We start from the raw sequence: 24501 nt of genomic DNA, 5'->3' as shown, positions 1-24501 counted from the left end.
AAAGCCTAAAGAAATAGGTCCTATACTACATGAAATGTGGGATTGAAAGTGACAAATTTGTATGTCCAGCTGAGGAGATTTCCAAGCAAAGTTTCAAGATACTTTCTGGTTTTCTTCAACTGCTTCTAGGAAAATATGAGAGGAGAGATGGTAAAGTGCTAGAAGAACTGTTAGACAAAAAGAAGCCTGGACTTGGTGATTTGTGAAATTCACAGTCTGTCCAGAGTGCAAAAGAAGCTAATGTTAAGAGAACTACTGTGGGGGAAAAAATGCCCTGGAGAAAAAGGTAAGGGTTTGGCTATAGAATCTTTTGCTAATACCTCAGAAAAAATCAAAAGATCAAAGTATTCATTCACACAAAAAACTATTTGGAGAGATTGAGGGTACGAATCAACTAAACCAGAGAACACAGTAGGAGTCAGCCTTTTCCCCCATTGCATTCTGCTTTAAGCCACAGAGTCTGTAAGTGTTAAGATGGACATGTCACAATTATATTATGGGAGCAAACATGTTGCTATTTAGTTTCACAGGAGAGGAATCTTGCTCCTTAATTGGTTATATCCAGAGCCTCTCCCACACCTGATTGAGATAATATGAATAATGAAATTTGGGATTTCGAGATCATGTTGTAATGTGCTGAGACATTTAGTAACCTTTGGATGAGATGAATGTCTTTTGCATATATGATGAACGTGAATGTTTGGGGCCCAGCAGATAAATTGGTGAGCGGAATAGTGGCTGATGAAGATGTCTAACCCCTCCTACACTCAGGAAGGTTGAGCTGATGAAAATCAGGCAATGCAAACCCCAAAGCCCTCTTTCCCCAATGTGTGCCCCCACATAACCAGCCTGCAAAAATAAACCTCAGGGCAGCTACTCACCTGTCTGCCCACTCTCCCTTTGAGAGCATAATTATCAAATGTTGGGTGCCCCCAAGATGCAGATTCTGAGCTACGAATTAGCTTGCAGAGAAATTATTAAGACACACTCTTGGACACAAACTTTAAAACAAAGAGAGTAGGAAGCAAGATTGGACACTGGAAAAATTTAAACATAATGCATATTCATCATAGGTTTCGAACAACCCATTGGGAGCTATGAAGTTGAGATCACCTTTAGAATTGGCCCAAATTAAAATGAGGACACCAGGCACTGGATTTGGGTTGCCCCAGGAAAGAGACCTGACTTTTGACTGGATTGCTCTTTAGCAGAGACAATTTTCAAAGAAATATGGTTATAAGGGGTGTCAGCTGATAATTTCCTCATCAACTGGGAAATAATTTCTATATTCCCAAAAGGAGAATGAGTAACACATCAAAACATCCATCAAAGGGCATTACCAAAATCAAAGGATATTGCAACTTCGCTAATACAGTTTTGCTTAGAATCTATAAGCAAATCCTTTCTAAGAAAGATTCTCCTTTCGAGTCAGCATATTATTGATAGTATATAAACAAATCTATCCCAGGACATATATATTCCCTTCCTACTTCCAATTCGTTGGGAGTTCCTCAAAAGGTTTTTTAAAAATATAACTTCCCTGGATTATAAAGGCAGTATACAAAACTAAGTTCAGAAGTAGGTACTTAGAGGATAAATACTTTCTAAGAGTAAGTACTGAAGAGGTAATGAAGAAGTGACAGTAATAGAAGAAATGTTGCAAATGTTCAGAAAAGAAAAATCACAATTCTGAGGCAATATTCTCAAATAAAGAAAAGTAACTAAAGTTATATTCAAAGGATGTCTATGTTTGGATAAAAGGGGAAAAAAACAAAGGAATATCTATTGTCAAAAGAACAAAGCCATGGCAAACAAAATGGAACTAATAAAACAAGTGTGAAAATATAGAAAAAGAAATGCTTGGACAGGTTCCAATAAATCAGAATATACTTGTGTTGACCCCATGCTGTTTCTTATCTGGAAACTCCCTACATGCAAGGTAATTTCCTCTTAGCCTGGAGCACTAGCTTTAAAATGATACTGGGATTTACTGTACCTATATCACCTACCTCTTATTTGCTTTCCAAAACCTTTGACCTGGAGATTAGCTTGCAGAGAGATTACTAAAGCATGATCTCAGAAACCAAAGTCTTAATATTTAGCTGAATAGTCATTGGGACTTTGCTGTGTACCAGTTGTAATTTAACTACTAAATTGATTCTTTCATTGATGTAACTGAGAACTACATTTAAATTTCAGAAAGTTTTTAAAGAAGGTTTAGATTTTACCAAAATGTCTAAGACAAGGGATTCCCTTCTTTTGCTTTTTTTTTATTTCAGTTGTGCCTCTGGTGGACAGCTGCTGGTTTGGCCCATGGAATACAGCCACTGGATCAATTTAAAGACAATATTGAATGAACTTGCTCAGAGGGGCCATGAAGTAACCGTGCTAGCATCTTCAGCTTCCATCCTTGTAGATCCCAATGAACCATCTGCCTTCAAATTTGAGGTTTATCCTACATCATTTACTAAGAAGGAGCTTGATATGCACTTTATGAAATGGGTCAAGACATGGACATATGATTTACCAAAGAGTACATTATGGGCATATGATTCAAAGATGCAAAAAATATACCACGAATATTCTGATACTGTTCAAAAGCTTTGTGAGGATGTAGTTTTGAACCAGAAACTTATGAAGAAACTGCAAAGATCAAGATATGACGTTGTTCTTGGAGATGCCATTTCTCCCTGTGCTGAGTTGCTGTCTGAACTACTTAACTTACCTTTGGTCTACAGTCTTCGATTTACCACTGGCAAAACATATGAAAAACTCTGTGGAGGGCTTATATTACCTCCTTCCTATGTACCTGTTATCATATCAGAACTTAGTGACAAAATGACATTTATGGAGAGGGTGACAAACATGTTGTATTACCTATATTTTGACTATGCATTTGAGACTTTCAACAAGAAAAAGTGGGATAAATTTTACAGTGAAGTATTAGGTAAGTCTGGTTTATTTACAACATTTTTCCCTCCAGTAGATGGAAAGAAACATTTCTTTGTGTGTGTTGAAGTTAATATATTATATATACTTTGAAATAACTTATGTTTTATTTTGTGTAGTGTCAAAATTTATCAACTATTCAAGAGGGTATGCAGAGTAATCCAGCACTCTGTGACACTGGAGATGCTCTATTTAATAACTACCCAATATGGGAGTATTCTTAGGGCTTGTTTATTTTAAAAGGAACATATGCACTCTGTTATTTATAGCTGTAATATCAACCATCCTAAACCTTAGGGGTTAAAACAGCAGCCATATTATCTGCTCATGATCCTGTGAGGCAGTGATTTGGACTGGGCTCAGGGAAATGTTCTTCACTGGGGCTTCCCCGGGCTTATTCATTAGGCTAGAGTTAGCTATCAGCTTGGCTGGGGTAGAAGAGTCCAGAAAGTGTTGCTCACATGGCTAGGTTTTGACAGACTGTCAGGACATTTTAATTATCTCCTCCATGTGATATCTCCAAAGAGTTTGGACTTTTTTTTTTTTTTGTCTTTTTTCTATTTATTTGGGCCGCTGCCACGGCATATGGAGGTTCCCAGGCTAGGGGTCCAATCGGAGCTGTAGCCGCCAACCTATGCAAGAGCCACAGCCACGCGGGATCTGAGCCGCCTCTGCAACCTACACCACAGCTCAAGGCAACGCCGGATCGTTAACCCACTGAGCAAGGGCAGGGACCGAACCCACAACCTCATGGTTCCTAGTCCGATTCGTTAACTACTGCGCCATGACGGGAACTCCGAGTTTGGACTTTTACAGGTGATAGCAGAATTCTAGAACACCATATAGGAATGTTTTAGGCCTAGATTTGGAAGTCACACAGTATCATTTCTGCCACCTTCTCTTGGTAAAAGAAGTCACGAGGCAAACCCAGATTCAAAGGGTGAAAACGTAGCCTCCGCTTCTCAATGGGAGGAGTTACAAAGGCCATGTAGCCATTTAAGACACTAGATAAGAAACTTCTTTAAATACATTGATAAAAATCAAGCGAAGATCAGTCATGAGGAAATCTATTTTTTAAACCTGGGTCTAGTAAAAAAAAAAAAAAAAAGACTACTTTATGTAAAGAATGATGACACTTTGTGTGTAAACTTTATGTTTGCCTTTAAAATTAAACATTCTTATGCGCTCATAGCTGAGGCTTCATTCTTTTCACTTTCAGCATCAGCTGCTGCTATCTCTCTCCTTCATTTGGTTTTTCTATTATTCTAATATATCTAACATCTCCATCATCTAATATTTCTATTAAGAAGGAAAATTGCTTAGTTATGGATGAGTTGTCGCTAGAAATTATCTAGTATTATTCTTTCCTTCTCAGTGGATGAAAAGGCATCTGCTAAGTAATCTTGAAACACTGACGATTAATATTAGATGTATCAGAATTCCCATCGTGGTGCAGCAGAAATGAATCTGACCAGGAACCATGAGGTTGCAGGTTTGATCCCTGGCCTCACTCAGTGGGTTAAGGATCTGGCATTGCCGTGAGCTGTGGTGTAGTTGCAGACGCGGCTCGGATCTGGTGTTGCTGTGGCTGTGCTATAGGCCAGCAGCTATAGCTCTGATTCCCCCCCTAGCCTGGTAACCTCCATATGCCACGGTTGCGGCCCTAAAAGGACAAAAGACAAAAAAAAAAATTAGATGTATCAATGTCTGTTTTATGATTCTACAACATCTGATTTGAAAAATGAAGCAAAATGTGAGGGTCCAGGATATTTTTCATACCTGGATGATTGCTAATCTTGATTCTGTGAGCATACTCATTCAACGACGAATATTTATTGCACTTCTTCTATGTTTCTTGTTTGCAGAGGGCAGAAGGAAATGAATAAACATTTATTGAGAATTTACTCTCTTCCAGGAAATCTTCTAAGTCCTTTATATTTGATAACTCATCGAAGATAACACACAGAAATTCTCTTCATAGCTACTATTATTCTCCGCATTTTATAGATATAGAAACTGAAGTAAAAAAAAGTTCAGTAACTGGGAGTTCCCATCATGGTGCAGCAGAAATAAATCCTACTAGTAAGCATCAGGTTGTGGGTTCAATCCCTGGCCTTGCTCAGTGGGTTAAGGAACTGGCATTGCTGTGAGCTGTGAGGTAGGTTGCAGATGTGGCTCATATCTGGTGGGGCTGTGGCATAGGCCAGTGGTTACATTTCTGATTTGACCCCTAGCCTGGGAACCTCCATATGCTGCAGGTAAGGCTCTAAAAAGCAAAAAATTAATTAATTAATTAATTAATTAATTAAAAACTCAGGTAACCTACCCACGTTCTCCTGGGAAAGGAGTGATAGAGCTGAGATTAAAACACAGCAGCACAGCAGACTTGCCCCTGGACCTAACCACTCTGTATATTGTATTAACTGAAAGAAATGTGTGAGACCCTAACTTCAAAAATCCATGTATAACTTAGGGAAATATTGTGCTAAGCAAAAAGAATGCTGCAATGTAGAAAATCCAAGTATTTTTGTTTGTTTGTTTTTTGTTTTTTGATCTGGATGGTCTTTTTACAATAGACACTTTCGACATTCAGCATGTAACACTCAGCTAACTAATATTTTCTTTTCAAGAGATATGTTCCCTTATCACCATTTACTTACATATTTAAAGTATCTTTTCGTTTGGGCACTATCATAAAAATTTTAGCAAACTAATAAAAATATCACTTTGAAATTGAACTTCACCATCCTTGGCAGAAATTCATAGTTTACTCTCATGTCTGAGAAGGTTTATATGGTTATGTTAAGATTACAGAGGAAATAAATATCTGAGTTATAAAGACAAATTTTGATTACATATATATTATAAGAGGTCATAGGAGGCAATGGCTTAGAGAATATCAGGAACCAAGATCAAAGTCTCAGGAACAAATCTGCTAAAATTAATTGAGAATTACAGGTCTTCAAGGATAAGATCTTAAATGAGATTCCACAGCAGAGGCATGCAAGAAATGGGACAAAACATAGGGCATTGAAGGGCAAACAATTGAAGCAGAAATCTGGGTGGTAAATGAAGTGAGAGGATGACTGTGTCTATCTGGAAGAGAAGGCTCAACAAATAATCCAAAGGCTGAAGCTGCTAAAATAAATAATCCAAAGACCAAAGTTATTAAGATTAAAAATTAGCCAGGAATCACAGGTCCTAGGAAGTGAGCTCTTAAATGTGACAGCATAAGCACACAAGGTGAAGTAAGGTGAAGGAGAACAGGGTATCAGGTGGCAAACAAAGCAGATGGCTGGACAGGGAATGGGGTAGGTGTGTGGGTCTGTGAGAATACATGACTAAACAAATGGTCCCAAGGCACGAAAAGTGAAAGAAACTTGGGGTAAATAAGAGACTGATGGAAATAGACTTTTACAGCAAAAGTCAGTGTTCCAGCCCTGAATGTTCAGAAGTTTTTGGTCAGTCCTTAAACAGGTGGCCATCACAGCATTGCTGATTTATTCTAGGAATAAAAATTATTAAAGGAGATCATTTGACCCAGGTGTAAATTCCAAAAAGGAAGTTTTTCAGCCTTTTGAAGGTGAATCTCCCTTATCACCTATTACCACATGTTTAGTAATATTTATTTTTAGCTTTTCAAATATCTGCAATTTTTCTGGAGACCAAAGACAAATTTAGATATGGGAAAACACTTGGCAGACTGAATGGCGAAAGAGTTCCTCAGCCTCCCATCCCTTCCAGACAAGTATTGAGCAGTCTTCCCTTTGCATTAGGTTGTAGTAATCAATACAGACAGAAAGTTTCAAGTTTCCCAGGACAGAAAAAATAAATGACATGATGATGGAGGTGAAAGACATCATTTCATTTAGAGCCCCTCATTCATTATATACTTTCTTGATCACAGGTGATCCAAGAATTTAATCCTACAATAAGTTTTTTCTTTAAAATGTACAAGAAGGGATGAATAGGGCATTGAAGGGCATTTAAAATATGAAAGGTAAGGATTATTAATTTCTAGTGATATATCATCATTAGGGACAATTCTTAAATCATTGTGGTTTCTCTGCTTTCCTTTCCTTATACTCCTAAAGGAAATTCATTTTCCCGTGAGTAATCTGTTTATTTCCTGAGTGGCTGGCTAAGTGAAACTGAACACCAGATTGAAACAAGTGTAAATAACACATTTATTTTCATGCTGCAGCCCCATATTTAATGTATAATCTCTGGAAAACATTTCCTATGGGGATGAGATCAGGATGGTACAGCAGGAAGTCCCGGAACTTACCTCCTCCCATGAGCACACAAAAATTACAACTACTTACAAAGCAACTATATTTGAGAGCAACATAAAGACTAGTAAAAAAAATATTTCCCACACCTAAACATATAAAGAAAGAGCCACAGCAAGACAGGTAAAGGAGCAGAGATGCAGTCTAGCCAGGACTTTACCCTGGTGTTGGCCACCCATACACAGGACTATCACAGTCACAGGCGTCCTCCACCAAGAGAAAGGGTTCTGAGCCCCACATCAGTGTTCTGAGCCCCACATCAGGCTCCCAATCCTGGTAAGATAAGCCCCTAGAATTTCTATCTTTGGAAACTAGAGGGGCTTACACTTGAGAAAACAGAAGACAATGTAAACAGAGACTCTCTTCTCAAAGGATGCACATAAAGATCTCATAAAGTCTGAGTCCCAGTGACTTTACTTCTAGACAGTATTTAGCAAGGCACCTGTGTCAGACCCACTTGTTTATTTTGGAGGCCTCCTGGAGGAGCTTTATGCAGCTGGGACTCTACCCAGGGATAGAGATGCTGGTGGCAGCCATTTGGGGATCTTGTCCCCCCCAGCTGACACCTGCGCTGGCAAGCACCACTTTGGAATGTTCCCTCTACTAGCACCAAGGGCTGCCTTGCCCACCAGGGGGCCATGGCGCTTACACAATGCTGGTTCCTCTCTGGAAGATGGGGACCCACAGTTAATTTTAGAAAATGTTTAAAATGCCATAGGATTAAGTAAAAATGCACAAATATCATAAAAGTGATACAAACCTATGCATATGGAAAAGTAACCATTTAGAATGTAATAGGCATCACATACTTAAATAAGTACAGAGAAATATTGACTTAGAATTAAAACCTATTGGTTAGGGAGTTCTCATTGTGGCTCAGTGGGTTACCAACCTGACTAGTATCTATGAGGATGCAGGTTCCATCCCTGGCCTGGCTCAGTGGTTAAGGATCTGGCATTGCCGTGGCTGTGGTGTAGGCTGGCAGCTGCCACTCCAATTCAACCTCTAGCCTGGAAACTTCCATATGCCGCAGGTGTGGCCCTAAAAAGAAAAAACAATCTATTAGTTAACTTTAACTTGTAATACATGAGACAAGAATTAATCTTCAATAATTATTTAAACCTAGAAAGATTCAAAGGTATGGAGGTGAGAGGACATGACAAACTATCTAAGTCTCTTACACTTTTTTTCTTCTCTTTTTTTCTGTGTATATGTTAGCTTAAATTATAAAACACAGGCATTATTTGTCCATCTTGACCCACACAGCCCAGAAACTTTATTGCTATATATTCTAAGAAGAAATGGATATAAATTCACAAATTTACCTATTTTCCTTTCCGTGTTTTTTTTTTCCCCCAGGAAGACCCACTACATTGTGTGAATTGATGGGGAAAGCAGATATTTGGCTGATAAGAAACTACTGGGATTTTGAATTTCCTCACCCATTCTTACCAAATTTTGAATTTGTTGGAGGCCTCCACTGCAAACCTGCCAAACCCCTGCCTAAGGTAAAATTTTGGTCTCCTGGGGAGAATTTTCATTCCCAATCCAAAATAGTGTCTAATGGAAAAGATGATGGACAATATATAAAATTTCTTCACACCATACCCTCACTTATTGTGTGTTCCATTTTTCATTATTAATGAAGATTCTGGGTTACATTATAGTCATGGAACGTAGACAAGACGTGCAAGATCACATGGATATAGTCAATATAAAAAAGTCTTCCAACACAAAGAAATAATCATTTTTAACAAAAGTGTACTCTTTGTCTACTAGCTGGCAGATTCTATACTCTGCACTGAAGAAGGGGGGCTGAATAAGATAGACACAGCCATAGTCCTTGGGGCTCTAATAGATTGGCCAGCCAGAAAAACTATAATGTGAAACAATTATTTACAATAAAGTGCAAATAATAAGAAAATAAGATTGAGGTGATAGGACAGGTCTTCTCTTGCATTTTATTCAAGTGAATTGCAATGAGATATTTTAAAAAATCAAATTCTGATAGTTATATTAAAAGTGAAAATATGTGAGCACATTCAAAAGTTGTGGAATCTGGCTTTGATATATGGTACTGTGATAGCTAGGAAATATACAAAGACCAAAATCCTGCCAATTCTATCTTTCTTATGAAATATGGATGTACAAGAAAAAAAGAAGAAAAATGGTGGTGGGGGGTGGAGGGGTTACTTAATTATCTCACCCGATTAGCCTGAGAATAAAATGATCTAATATAGCCATTCATCATTACATACAGATTCCTTACTTTCAAATTTGCCTACTCACTAAAATTTATTTGTAACCCAAATAAATATTTGTAGTGCTTTTACCGCCATTCATAGATACACACACAGTAGGAAAAAAAAAATCACTCATTGGACAGGCACGTTCCCAGTTGAGCATCGAAGGAGGCAATGCACTGCTTTGTTGAAGCTCTCAAACTGTAAATGTGTCCCTTTCAGATCTAATTAATGCCACTTTTTTTGCCTTTGTGTGCTTTTTGTTGGTGACTTTACTGTTTAGAGTCCTGATGTGTGTTCTCTTGTTCTTAAGAAGAAGAAAGGAAATTATGATGTGCTTTAGGAAGAAAATATATTTCCTAGATAAGTTTCATTTAGTTCCATGAGTTACAGCATCATTGGCTATGAGTCCAGTGCTAATGAATCAACAATATATGTTAACTAAATTGTTTTAAAACAGAAACACACATAAAACAAGGCTGTGTGTTGATCGATGGAGGAAAATGTTGTGACAAGAGGCTTGGGGGACCCTAGGAGCAATGATTCATTACTTGCTAATGACATGTTTGCCGCAACTTTATAGACCATAACTACTGAGAATAAAATAATTGACCAGGTATGTTAAGCCCTTGCATAGTGCCAGGAACATAGTGCCAGGAACATAGTGCTTGATAAATATTAGCTATTGTGATTTCAATTTTTATTAATGCCCCTTTTGACAAAAGGAATTTTTTAAAATTCCCTTGTATAGCAGGTTAAGGATCCAGCATTGCCACTGCAAAGAGCTCAGGTCACTGCTATGGCTCTGGAACAAGGCCTGGCCCGGGCACTTGCCTCTGCTGGGGGTGTGGCCAAGAAAAAAGGAATTTGTCTTAGAAACCAAAGTAAGAAGAAGAAAATGTTAAAATTATATTTAAAACTTTAAAAAATAGCTAGACTAGAGGGATTCCTTCTCGTATGTGTGTGCGTGTGTGTGTGTGTGTGTGTACTAGCAAAGTCATAACATTTTTTTCCAAAAATTTTGTGAATGTGCTTCAGTGTTTGTTCTGATCTTATCTGAAACCAAAGAATTTCACAGCATAAAACAGAACAAAAATCACTGTATCCTGATAATACACATCATGGAAATAAGCCTCTCTCAGGAATTAGTTGTAGAGGTTCATTGTAAGTCATCCGGTAATGCATAAACTAGATAAGATATAGTTCTATTTCAATCATTTAAACTGCTAGGCTTGAAGACAAATATAGTAAAGTAGATATCAGAGAGGGAGCGCCTCGTTTAGCATTAACCTGCACAATAGGCTACAGATTTTAAAATATAAGTGAAAGTTTTCCATAACTTTGTTATGAACCCCAGTTAGTTGACAGATAGCCTAATCAGATCTTTTACCTAATAAATCACATTCTCATAGAGTAAAATGCACTCTAAATAAAAAGTTTACAGGGAAAATCTGTCACACTCATTATAAATCATAGTTTTAGTTCCCTTAAAACATTTGGGCCAGGAACAGAAGTAAAATCAAATTTATGCTAAAAATTTAAGTGTCCCTGGCATTCCGTTCTGGCTCAGCTATAACAAACCTGACTAGTATCCATCAGGACACGAGTTCGATCCATGGCCTCACTAGGTAGATTAAGGATCTAGCATTGCCATGAGCTGTGGTGTAGGTCACAGATGTGGTTCGGATTCCGAATTGCTGTGGCTGTGGTGTAGGCTGGCAGCTACAGTTCTGCTTTGACCCCTAGCCTGGGAACTTCCTATGCTGAGAGTACAGCCCTAAAAAGATCAAAAAAATTTAAGTGTCCCATGTGAAAATGATGTTAATATATATTATGGCAATTTACTTAGGTTTTGAATGAAAACAGGGAAAAATAAGCTACCGGGAATTTCAAAAAGCTATTTCCTTAATAGAGATGAAATTTATATAGCATACCCAATATTATCAGAGCACGAGGTAGAAAGGAACATGATATAAGACTTTAAGAAAAATTATTTTCATCACTTTTTGTCTCTTTTAGGCAATTAATGTAACATCACCAGAAAAAAAAGTTTAGTAGATCAGAATTTTGGCTGAGGCTTAAATGTAGGGAATCTATCAGTATTAGGAATTTGAAACACCAGGAGAAGTTGCAGTGAATAAACTGAGGGTTCTTATTTATTTATATAGAGAGGATTTAACAAGAGAACTTTCCTTCTTTTACAAAAGCAATTATATGTAACCTCTTAATTAGGTTATATTACCATAAGTAGCCTTTATAATCAGGAAAACCTACACACCAAAACAGATATCCTGAAAACTGCCAAGAAGAGTAGACCAACTCAGTAACAAATACATTGGGCATAGAATGATGCACAAATTCCAGAAGGTCTGCTATAGACTGTCCTTCATTGTATTTAAGGAATTCTGTTAGGAGTTCAGGTTTGTTTAGAAACTTGTCTTCTATCAATTCCTCCTAAAAAACAAAAGAAAGAAACAAAACCTGTCAATGAAACAAGGCTAGGTTTACTTGACTTATTACAGGAAGCAAGAGCAGCACTTTGACAGGCCTTTCTTACTTTTCAGAAGAGGCAAGTCAGGGGAAGATAATTCTAAGGTATAGGGGCCTGGCTGGTGCTGTGGAAGAGGGCTGTGTAAAGAATAGGACCATCCAAATTCATGACATAACTTTGGCTTTCTGGACCCAGTGGGGTGAGGTCTTGAATTTTGTCCTGGTGAGCAAGCCAAGTGTTTTCATGACTACACTATTTTACTTGGTTACTATCCTGTCATCCTGGAACAAATTACTAAGCCATTGATGGTAGATCTTAGTGTTATTTAACATAATATTAGAGAAAAAAATTCTTGGTCCTGCTATTGTTTAAGATACAATAAAAATTATACTGTTTTTAAAGTTAATTTAAGAAAAATAAACCTGTTTTGTCATAATGTGCAAGATTCTTCATTGTAGACTTTCACTTTCTTCTCATCTCTTGTTGATAAGTGATAAATAAATCACCATACTTATTTAGTAATCAATGATTAGACATTGTCTAAAGAAATAGCTTTCATATCACACATTTCTTTCTAAAGAGATTTAATGGCTTGGCATGTTAGAAGATGAGACTATACTAAGATTTCTTCTCTCTTTAAAAGTGTATATATTCACTCCCTTCAAACAAACAAAAAATAATGAATAAAACTAACAAAAACTCCCTCTTTGCTGATGCCCTTTCTTTATAGGATATTGAAGAATTTGTCCAGAGCTCTGGAGAAGATGGCATCGTAGTATTTAGTTTGGGGTCAATGGTTCAAAACCTTACAGAAGAAAGGTCTAACACAATTGCATCAGCCCTTGCCCAGATTCCACAGAAGGTCTGGTAAATTGCCTTTGTACTGAGCAATGACTTGAATGCGTCTTTTTAAAGACTTTAGAATGGGTCCATTAACATGGCTTTTGCAAAGGGGAGAAAATTTCATAACACAATTAGGTCAAAAGGAACTGGTATACCTGTTTTTCTTTTTTTGTAAGATTTCAAAATGGTGTAAATACATTTGCATAAATATTCCAATTCAAGTTTTACTTTGTTCTCAGACATTTGTCTATTAGAGATTATGTGGAATTTAAGTGCTATTAAATTAATACTAAGAACACAAGAATGCCTAATGCTTACCCCACATTAAAAATTTTCCTAAAGGGGTTCTGGTGGACTGTGGAAGTTCTGAGCAGCAGAGAGAGAGGCATCACAATACAGTTCAACGGGTAGCTGCACTCAGTAGCCAACATTCAAAATAGAATCCTGAAAAAGGCTCAAGCATCGTTATGGTCCAACTTTACACTGGAGCTTGAGTATTAAGATTCAAATCTTCCTATTGCCCCTGCTCCCCCTTCACCCAGGATGAAAAACAGCATATATCTTAAAACAAGTTCTTGAGGAAAAGATAAAGAGAGAGACATGAGGGCCAGGCTTTGTTTCCTGTTAGAGCAGAAAATGGTGAGGAATAGGCATGGGCTCTGACTTTGAGGTCTCTTAGTCCTACCCATTAGCAACTTGCCCAATCAACATACTCTTTTGACCAACTGGATTAACAACTACTTTCTCAGAGGTAGTGGGGAAGAGGAGAAGCAAAAACTGCAAAGCATGGAGAGAGTCAGGGTTAGCACAGAGAAAATTACAGAAGGCTCTCCCTCCAGTAAAATCCTATAGTTATTTTTCTGACAGTATAAGATCAATCTCGGCTCTCTCACTGGTCGTGAACTACTTTCCATCTTCAAGCATGATCTAAACTGCCCCAAACAACCCACACTATTTTTATCTTTGAAAGCCTGTAATCAAGGTGACTGCTCAGACAATAGGCAGCCAGCTACCTATAAAACCCTACTAACCTAGAATTTCCTGGGATTTCATCCCACTGAGAAGTAAGAATTTCAGAATCAGTCATTTCTTAGGGCTAGATATACTGTTTTAATACATTCTAAATGTGTTCTTTTATTGTATAAAATGCAGTTAGATGTCTTGATAGTACAAACTGCTAATTTGCCTATTTTAGCCTATTCGTGAAAATCAATGTGGCATTGTTAATTTAAAATTTTCTCACTTTTAGTGTTCCTTTGCAATTCCGAGCTTTGTATTATCTGCTATATCCTCCTCCTCCCAAATATATTAACTATATGCATATACATAGCCATAAAACTATGTACATGTTTTACCTGCTTGCTTATTATATTTATTAGGAGGAGAAAAAAGAAATGTGCCCTTATGCTGCCTGTATTATTACTTAATTATCTTTACCAGTGCTCTTTGCTTTATCATGTGGATTAGCACTGCAGTCTGAGTTTACTTTCTTCAGCTTAAAGGCATTCTTTCAGTTTTTCCTGTAAGGCAGATGTTCCAGCAATGAATTATTTTCCTGTGGAGGGGTGACAGGAATATCTATATTTTGCTCTTATTTTTGAAAAATAGTTTTGTTCAGTATAGAATTTCGGTTGATAGTTTTTCTTTCAGCCCTCTGAATATGTCATTCCACTATCACATAACATCCATTGTTTCTGATGAGATATAAGTAGTATCTTATGGAGTTCCGTTGTATGGATGGATTATTTTTGTCTTAGTGCTTCAAGTTTTTTGGATGGAGAAAAGAGAACATAAGCAAACCCTCACATATTCCTCTCAGAAACTGCTAAGCAATCAAAGTCTTTTCTAGATTAAAAACACAAGTTTGCTATATAAGATAGTCATATTATTGAAGAAATTTCCATCAATTTTATGTTTACACTACAGTTCTGATTGATTGCGAAGCTTTTAACTATTAAAGTACTCATTTATGAACTAATGTCCCTCAACTCTTTAGCATGAATAACAGCATGTTATAGTAAACTCTACAAAAAATAATTCATAAACAAGTTCCCAGGTATTTACTTTGATTTTTTTTTAACTTTGTAATAGCAATCATTATTTAACATTTCTGGGCAGAAATGTCTGTATCTGTTAATTAAAGGAAGCTGGGAAAGATGATTTCTTTATAGACTTTAACTTCTAAAATGCTCTAAGGCTGTGGTCTTATTCATTGAGCAGAGCATTTTCTTTGTCTTAATAGGTTATCTGGAGATTCAATGGGAAGAAACCTGAGAAGTTGGGAAGCAATACTCAGCTCCTTAAGTGGATCCCACAGAATGATCTTCTTGGTAAAACTGTGGCAAACAAATAATAAATTCTAATTAAGAGAAAATCTCAGGGAAAATAGTAAAACATCAATGCAATGCAATATTTGCTTTGGAAAACATCACTATCCAACTGCTAATTATTTCTTACCCATAAATTTCCAGTAGCTTCTTGATTATTCTTGCTTCCATGCTCTTCTACCTCAGATTTACTGCTATTGTAGTGTTTTTTCCTAAGATGATATAGGACATTTCATCCATATTTCTCAATAAATTTTCATTGACTCATATTGCCTACAAAATGAAGTGCAGCTGCTAGAATATGACTTGTGATCAACACAGCCATCATTTGTCCTCTACTTCCAAACATGCTCTGAGGCTCTTCATGTAGTATCAGAGTGAATCATTCCCTAGACTCTTAAGAGAAAGTGTTTCTTCACCTTCATGATTTTGAACATAATGTTTTTTTGAATCAAGAATCACTCTCACACTTGTCAACTGAACAAAACAACTCTACACCAACATACCTCCGAATGCAAAGCTCTCTCTCATTTCGTCAGACATATTTCCTTGAATATCCACAAATGTTTCTATGATCCCATGAGCAGAGTAATTCTGTGTAGAAAAAAATTGCCTTCTTTATCGGGTTATACTGTCAATTTATATTTCTAACTATGGGACTCAGAATTTATTGTTTTCATTGATATCTTTCTTAGGTCATCCCAAAACCAAAGCTTTTATCACCCATGGTGGTGGCAATGGCATCTATGAAGCCATTTACCATGGGATTCCCATGGTAGGACTCCCCATGTTTGTTGACCAACCTGATAATATTGCTCACATGATGGCCAAGGGAGCAGCTGTTAGATTGGACTTGAACACATTGTCAAGTACAGATTTGTTCAATGCACTGAGGACTGTCATTAATGACCCTTCGTGAGTATATTTTTTTAACTAAGTAGTATTTTTAGATAAATCCTCTTTTCAACAGTGAGTATGAGTCATGTTCACTTATTGTAAAGGCTAATTTGAAATAATTACAATGATATAACTGTTTGTGAAATTCACTTTTACATTCAATGTGTTGTTTCAAAGTTGTGTTTTAATCTTATAGAATTAATGAGCTACTAATTAGTGCAACAGTTTTCTATGCCAAAAAATTAAAGCTGAATATCTTATGTAAGAAGCATGCATTTTTAAAAATATGTTAATCAATAAAAGCCTGAAAAATGAAAAAGAAAATATTTCAATGCAGTACTTAAAATTTCCGAAACTATAAAAATACTAAAAACTACTAATCTTTCTGTCTCTATAGGATGGCCTATTCTGAATATTTTATGCAAATGGCATCATATAATATGTGGTCTTTTGCAAACTGACTTCTTTTAGCACAGAAGTTATTCTAAATTTTTTTTAAATTGCATCCATATTGTATCACTACTCTATTCCTTTTTGTGGTTGAATAATATTCTATGGCATATTTATAATATTTATAATATATTCTATTTATGTGTTGTTTCACAGTCTATTAAAATATTCATCAGCTGATGGATTTTTTTTTTCACTTTTGTCTATCATGAAAAACAATGCTACAAACGCTGTTATACATATTTTGTGGAGACATAGTTTTTATTACTTTTTGGTAGATAACTGGATATTTTATACTGGGTCATATGATAACTTTATGTTTATTGGGAACTATCAAACTGCTTTCCAAAGTAGTCACATCATTTTACATTCCCACCAACAGTGTATGAGGAGTCCAATCATCTGTATCATTGCCAAAACATATTATCTATTATTAAATTTTATTATAGCTCTTCTAGTGGGTGTGACACAATCTTTATGTGGTCTTGATATGCATTTTTATTATGGCTGTTAATGTTGAGAATATTTTCATGTATTTATTTGCAATCTATATATAGAGATATGTTTATTCTAATTCATTATCCATTTTAATTGGATTATTTGTAACTGTTAGAACTCTACTCTTGACATATATACAAGTCCCTGTCAGTTATATGGCTTGCAAATATATTCTCCATTAGTAAGTTATTTTTTTCTTGACAGTGTCCTTTGAAACACAATTTTTAAAAATTTCTGATAGAATAAATATTTAATAATTAAATGTTTCTATACTCCTTGAGATCTGTTAAAGCTGTTACATTTCCCACAAAGGAAACTTCTAGCCCAGACACCTTCACCGGTGAATACTTCCAAACACATTAAAAAAAAAATAACGCCAATCTTGCACAAATTCCTCTAGATAATGTCAAACCTATTAATACTTTCCAAGTCATTTTATGAGGGCATAATAGCCTTATTATTAAAACAGAAAAGGACATTATAAGAAAAAAATTTTAAACAATTCTTTCCCTCAATCAAATATAAAAGAATTAAAGTATCATATTAAAAAAAAGACCAAAATGGGTTTATTCCAGGATTGAACGTTTGCTTATATGTTTGAAAAACAGTCAATATAATTGAATAAATTGTTAATATGAAAGAGAAAGATATTACGATCATTCCAATGTTTAAAAATTGATATGTAAATATCCATTCATGATATTTTAACAAAATCTTCTGCTAACTCAAAATAGAAATTTCCTTAATCTTATAATAGGTACATATATATTTTTTAAAAACCTGTACAAAATATTACCCTTACTGGCAAAATATATACAGCTTTACCCCCTTTATTTGTCATCAGGAACATGTAACTTAAAACCTCACTATTAATTCATTATAAAAGCTAAAATTTAAGGACTATCACAAACAAGCATTAACAAGAATGTGGAGAAATAGAAACTCTCCCACACTGCTGGTGAGAACACAAATTAATAAACCACTTAGAAAACTGTTTAGCGATATCAGTGAGACCCAAACATACATGTCCTTTTCTCTCAGCAATTCCACTCCTAGATATAGTACTAATAAAAATATACAAACATGTAAACAAAAGACATATATAGGAATTATTATAACCACACTATTAGCAATGGCCAGAAAACTGTTAACAATCCAAATGCCCATTGATCAAAGAATGGATAAATAATTTGTGACATTGTCATACAAATACTATACAATAAAGGAATTAACCTGTCACACAAGGCAGGCACACATAAGTTATGTGATTCCAATAGACACAAGTAAAATGATTCTACAGTGTTATAAGTCAGGCTAGTACTTAATTTGAGGAAGAGAGAAGTGATTGGAAGCATCCACAAAGAAGGGATGCTTTTGGGAAGCTTATAAATCTCTACAGCGTGATCTGGGTAGAAGTTACATTAATGTTTCATTTGGTGAAAATTCTCTAGCTAATTTTGAATTTTGAGCTTAGTATTCGTGCAGTTTTCATACATGTTTCATACTTAAAGTTTTGTTTTAGAAAATATAATTTTATTTTTATTTTTATTTTTTTTTGTCTTTTGTCTTTTTTGTTGTTGTTGTTGTTGTTGTTGCTATTTCTTGGGCCGCTCCCGCGGCATATGGAGGTTCCCAGGCTAGGGGTCTAATCGGAGCTGTAGCCACCGGCATACGCCAGAGCCACAGCAACGCGGGATCCGAGCCGCGTCTGCAACCTACACCACAGCTCGCGGCAACGCTGGATCGTTAACCCACTGAGCAAGGGCAGGGACCGAACCCCCAACCTCATGGTTCCTAGTCGGATTCATTAACCACTGTGCCACGACGGGAACTCCAGAAAATATAATTTTAAATGTCATCGCTTCTCGGCCTTTTGGCTAAGATCAAGTGTAGTAAATGTCCACCCACTAAATAGCAAAATAAAAAAAAAAAATAGAAGAAATGCTCACAACTACTACCATAATGCAGTCAGGAAAAGCCACTCAGAAGATGACACAGAAGCAAAGGCTTCAGTCAAGTAGAAACAAGCCCCAGGATGTTGTGAGGAAGAACATTTCAAGAGAAGGACAGAGAGGATTGAAAGGGCAAAGATGCAGAGGCGAGAACACATTTGCAATGTCAAGGAATAGGTAGAAGGCCAATGTGCCTACAACAGGGTGTGCATGAGACAACATGATCAGGGGAGAGAGTGCTAAGGTCTGAGCTTGTAGGATATTATAGGCCAAAGAGAAGATTTGGGTATCATTCTAAATGAATGCAAAGCCAAATGGAACTTTTAAGTAGAGAGGTGTAATTATCTAATAGGTGTTACAAAAAAATAATAATTCTGGCCGATGGCAGAACATCAATTGTAGAAGCAAGAATACTCAATGCACTAGAACTGGTTGAGTTACTTTATTTCCATAACACAATTATTCTTTAAAAACTACAAGAGCGTTATCTTAAAACTCATTTCCACTAGTCAACTTACAGTTATTAGAATGGCTCGTATCAATTCTCATGCTAGAAAAGATTGAACATTCCCACCTGACCTTCCATTTTCACTTTTTAAATAGTTGCCAATAAGAAAATTCCAATTTAAAGGCCACTCTATGATGACTAATAAAAATATATCACTAATTCTGTAATCTGACTTTTTTTTTTTTTTTTTTTGCTCTTTAGGGCTGCACTCATGGCATATGGAGGTTCCCAGGTGAGGGGTTCAATCAGAGCTACAGCTGCCAGTCTACACAACAGCCACAGCCACAGCCACATCAGATCTGAGCCTCATCTGCGACCTACATCCCAGCTCATGGCAACACCGAATCCTTAACCCACTGAGTGAGGCCAGGGATCTAACCCACAACCTCGTGGTTCCTAGTTGGATTCGCTTCCACTACACCATGACAGGAACTTCTGGCATTAATTTTGAATAATTTGTATGACACCATAAAAAAAAAACATGTATGCTATTGGTATGCTTAGGCAAACTAACTTCCTATCAATGTTGGTATCTTTGTGCTTTTCCTTTAGATATAAAGAGAATGCTATGAGGTTATCAAGGATCCACCATGATCAACCTGTAAAGCCCCTGGACCGCGCAGTATTCTGGATTGAGTTTGTCATGCGTCACAAAGGAGCTAAGCACTTGCGGGCAGCAGCCCACGACCTCACCTGGTACCAATACCACTCTCTGGATGTGATTGGGTTCCTGCTGGCCTGTGTGGCATCAGCTATATATGTCACCACAAGATGTTGTCTGTTTTGTTGCTGGAAGTTGGCTAAAACAGGAAAGAAGGGGAAGAGGGAGTAGCTGTATCTGAGACCTGAAGCAGTTATGCTCCATAGATGGAACTCTTCAGTTTATTCCAAAAGGAGGGAGGTGTGATTAGGTGCCCATCCTCTTGTGACAAAATGACTTCTCATAATTTAGCATCTCAGATCAAAGTTTTTTTCAAGAGATTTTCTACCTATGAGTTAGAAATATGTTAGGCCAAGAGAAAAACTGGTGAAAATTAAATAAAAATAAAACTATATGGATAGTTTTTGTAATTTATTATTTTAACTCAAAAGTTAAACTAAAAAGAAGTTATTGAATTTTACATATTTCACATGTTGTGCATAGACACAAGAATAATAACAGGTCTACTTATATTATCCATATTATTTTGCAGATATTCAGAGTATTTTAATTTCATTTTGGTGCAGAGTTTTATAGTTTTATCTTACTACAGAAACTGTTCAATAATTGGCATTGTGTAAAGAGATCCATCCACCCTTTCATGTGATTTGTGAGACCTCTAACTGCTTGGCTTTTACTGTACACCCTGGCTTAGCATCACTTTCTATCTTAAACCAGGGCAAATCATTTGCCTTCATCCAGTTTAACTCATTTCTCAATGGAATGTTTGAGGAACCAGCACTATAGCAACTGCTTCCTATTGTAAGATTGAGGTATCTGTGAACATCTTTGATTTCATGACCCAATTCTGATTTCCTTATTGCCTTTAAAAATGTTAACCTCACACGCAGAACACTTTTTGGCATAAATCACAGCACTATTTTTTTGGATCTACCTCCTAGAGTAATGAAAATAACAATAAAAAATAAAGAAATGGGACCTACTAAAAGCTTTTGCACAGCAAAGGAAACCATAAACTAAATGAAAGACAACCCACAGAATGGGAGAAAATATTTTCAAATGAAGCCACCAAAAAAGTACTAATCTCCAAAATATAAAAGCTGCTCATGTAGCCCTATAACAACAACAACAACAAAAAAAAAAGAAGAGCTAAACAGACTTTTTTTTTTTTCAATGAATACAGGCAGATGGCTAGAAAGCACATGAAAAGGTGCTCAACATCACTAATTATTAGAGAAATGCAAATCAAAACTACAATGAGATATCACTTTACATCAGTCAGAATGGCCACTTTACACCAGTCAGAATGGCCATTATCACTTTACATCAGTCAGAATGGCCATTATGAAAAAGTCCCCAGTAAATGCTCAAGAGGGTATGGAGAAAAGGCAACCCTCCTACAGTTGGTGGGAATGTAAATTGGTGCAACCACTATAGAATAGTCTATGGAGGTTCCTTAAAAAAACAAAAATAGGAGTTCCCATTGTGGCTCAGCGGTTAATGAATCTGACTAGCATCCATGAAGACACAGTTTCGATTCCTGGCCTTGCTCGGTGTGTGAGGATCTGGTATTGCCATGAGTGTGTTGTAGGTCACAGATGTGGCTTGGATCCTTCATGGTTGTGGCATAGGCCAGCAAACACAGGTCTGATTTGACCCCTAGCCTGGGAACTTCCATATGCTGCAAGTGCAGCTCTGAAAAAAAAAAAAAACTAAAAATAGAACTACTATATGACCTAGCAATCCCTCTCTTGGGATTTAATCATATATATATATGAAATATATATATATACACACACATACATATCCAGAGAGGGAGAGAGAACCATAATTTGAAAAGACACATGCATCCCAGTGTTCATTGAAGCATTATTTACAGTAACCAACACATGGAAGCAACCTAAATGTTTACCAACAGAAGAGTGGAAGATTGGATAAAGAACATGTGGTACATATATATAATGGAGTATTATTTGGACATTAAAAATACTGAAATAATGCCATTTGCAGCAACATGAATGCACCTAGAAATTATCATACTATGTGAAGTAAGCCAGACAGAGAAATACAAATATTATATGAGATCACTAGGATGTGGAATCTAATTTAAAATGATACAAAAGAACTTGCAAAACAGAAATAGGCTCAAAGATTTTGAAGCCAATTTTACGGTTACCAAAGGGGAAACATGGGGGGGGGGTAAGTTAGGGGCTTGGGGTTATCATACACACACTATTATTAATATGTGAACTAGATAGATAACAAGAACCTACTGTATAGCATGAGGTAATCTACTCAATACTGTGTAATAACCTATAATGGAAAATAATCTGAAAAGGGATGGATATATAAATATTGTATAACTGGTTTACTTTGTTTACCTACCTGAAACTAACACAACTTTGTAAGTCAACTATTCTCCAATAAGTTTTTATTTAAAAAAAGAAAACAAATCACAACAAAGCTTATGGAAATGCACTACAAAGAGGGATATTTACAATTCTAAATTCTTAGAAACTTCACCAATAGTGTCATTGATTTTTTGTTTCTCTCATCGTGATTTCATTTATTTTGCTCTGATATTTAATATTTCCTTCCTTAAGCTAACTTATTCTCCTTTTTCTAATTCTTCAGGTTTAGAGTTAGAACATTTGCTGCATTTCTTATAATTCTTTATTATTGTTTAAAATTTTATTTTTTATGATTTTTTATTTCCCTTTTTATTTCTTATTTGGCTCATTTGGCAGTACATCATTTAATTTACACTTGTTGAAATTTTCGGTTTTTCTCCTTCTTTTGACCTCCAGTTTCACACCATGGTGTTTACAAAAGATAATTTTTCAATTTTTTTAAGAAAAAAAAAGGAGAATTTTATTTGGGCCAAACTTAGGGTAATAACTATGAAAGCAGACTCTCAGAAAGCTCCAAAAACTGTTCAACATGTTAGAAGGTAAAGGCATGGCCATACACATTTTTGAGGCAAAGGATCATACATCAGAATGACAAACTAATGTTTTACATAAAGTTCACCAGGGATGCAGAGTCCAGATAAACACATACAAGGTGAACAGCAAGTCGCCATGACCTCTTACAATGCTGGAAAGGACACTATTCTTTAAGGAGTTGCATTGCTAGCATTAGAAGAAAGAAAAAAAATGATCTTTATGATTGAGCAGGCACACCCATCTTTGAGGAGTACTGATTAATGTGTAATGCAGATGCATGCTGCATGATAATAGCATACTTTTAGTCTTAAATTTGCTAAGACTTGTTTTGTGACCAATCACATGATCTATCCTGGAAAATATTCTATGTGTTCCTGAGAAGAATGTATACTCTGTGTCTGTTGAATGAAATGTTTTGTATACATATCTTTGGCTCACTTGTTCTAAAGTGTAGTTCAGGTCCATTATTTTCTTATTGATTTTCTGCCTGGATAATTAATCTGTTGTTGAAAGTGGGAAATTGAAGTTTTTTTTAATTATTATCACATTTAGTTATTGTCACAGAGCAGCAGCAGCATGTTATTAGCAATGGTCTGTTAAAGCCCCATGTCAGGAACAGGGGGTAGTGTGCAGAGCAGCTGCACTGTGGCCCCAGTAGTGGTGAGTAGAAGCCCTGATATTAGACCCAGGATGAGGCAGAACAGCAACACTTTGGGAGTAGCAATGATAGGGTAAACCTGTGACAGGATCCAGGGATAGGATGCAGGGCAGCAGCAGCTCAGCCTTGGTAACGGCCAGTCAAAGCCACAGCTAGGAATAAGGGATGAGGTTCAAAGCAGTGGCAGCTCAATTATGGTAGGTAAAGCACTGACTTAGAACCTGGGGGCAGAGAGTGGAGAAGCAGCTCCAGTCTCGTAGATGGCAAAGAACTATGGCAACTCAATCAGGGTACAGAGGTGAGGGGCCTCAAGGTCATGTATCACCACAGTGACAGCTGCATACGAAAAAGACACATAAAGAGGGAATCAAGGCAGCTCTGTCAACTGGAATTTGTGTTGATGAAGATGGTGGAAGTCCTCAATAACAGAGGTTGCAAATGTCTATGGTGGTGAGGCTTGCTAGGTTCTCATTGCTCTCCTTTCCCCATGGGGTAAAATTCCTTTGAGGGGCGCCCTTCCGATGCCAAGCTGCTCTGAACTACAGGACTTGATAATGCAGGTAAAATCTTTCCTAAGCATCTCTATGTGACAATTGTCAGTTTTTGACACTCCCAGTTTTCTGCTGCATCTTCATTCTAGTCCAGAGCTTTCCCAAAGTAACTTTCATTGGTTTATACTTGTTTGTTTATTGTTTTTTGCTATTTGCTTTTTTTCTTTGTCTTTTTTTGGGGGCATGGGGGGACTCACCCACAGCATATGGAAGTTCCTGGGCCAGGGGTCAAATCA

At 36.5% G+C, this 24501-nt stretch overlaps 1 protein-coding gene and 1 pseudogene across 1 annotated transcript; both read left to right on the top strand.

Annotated features, from left to right (window-relative positions):
* The first annotated feature begins 2232 nt into the window (after positions 1-2232).
* Positions 2233-20472, top strand: LOC125137684 (UDP-glucuronosyltransferase 2B18-like). Its single transcript, XM_047798617.1, has 6 exons — positions 2233-2947; positions 8601-8749; positions 12706-12837; positions 15061-15148; positions 15841-16060; positions 20003-20472. Exons 1-6 carry the CDS (start codon positions 2233-2235, stop codon positions 20280-20282), a joined length of 1584 nt encoding a protein of 527 aa, XP_047654573.1. The 3' UTR covers positions 20283-20472.
* LOC125110442 (uncharacterized) lies at positions 18848-18946 on the top strand (annotated as a pseudogene).
* Positions 20473-24501: the final 4029 nt, after the last annotated feature.

Source organism: Phacochoerus africanus, chromosome 10, assembly GCF_016906955.1.
Source record: "Phacochoerus africanus isolate WHEZ1 chromosome 10, ROS_Pafr_v1, whole genome shotgun sequence".
NCBI classification, from domain to species: domain Eukaryota; kingdom Metazoa; phylum Chordata; class Mammalia; order Artiodactyla; family Suidae; genus Phacochoerus; species Phacochoerus africanus.
Note: the sequence above shows the minus strand (reverse complement) of the source record. Positions and strands in the feature narration are given on the sequence as shown.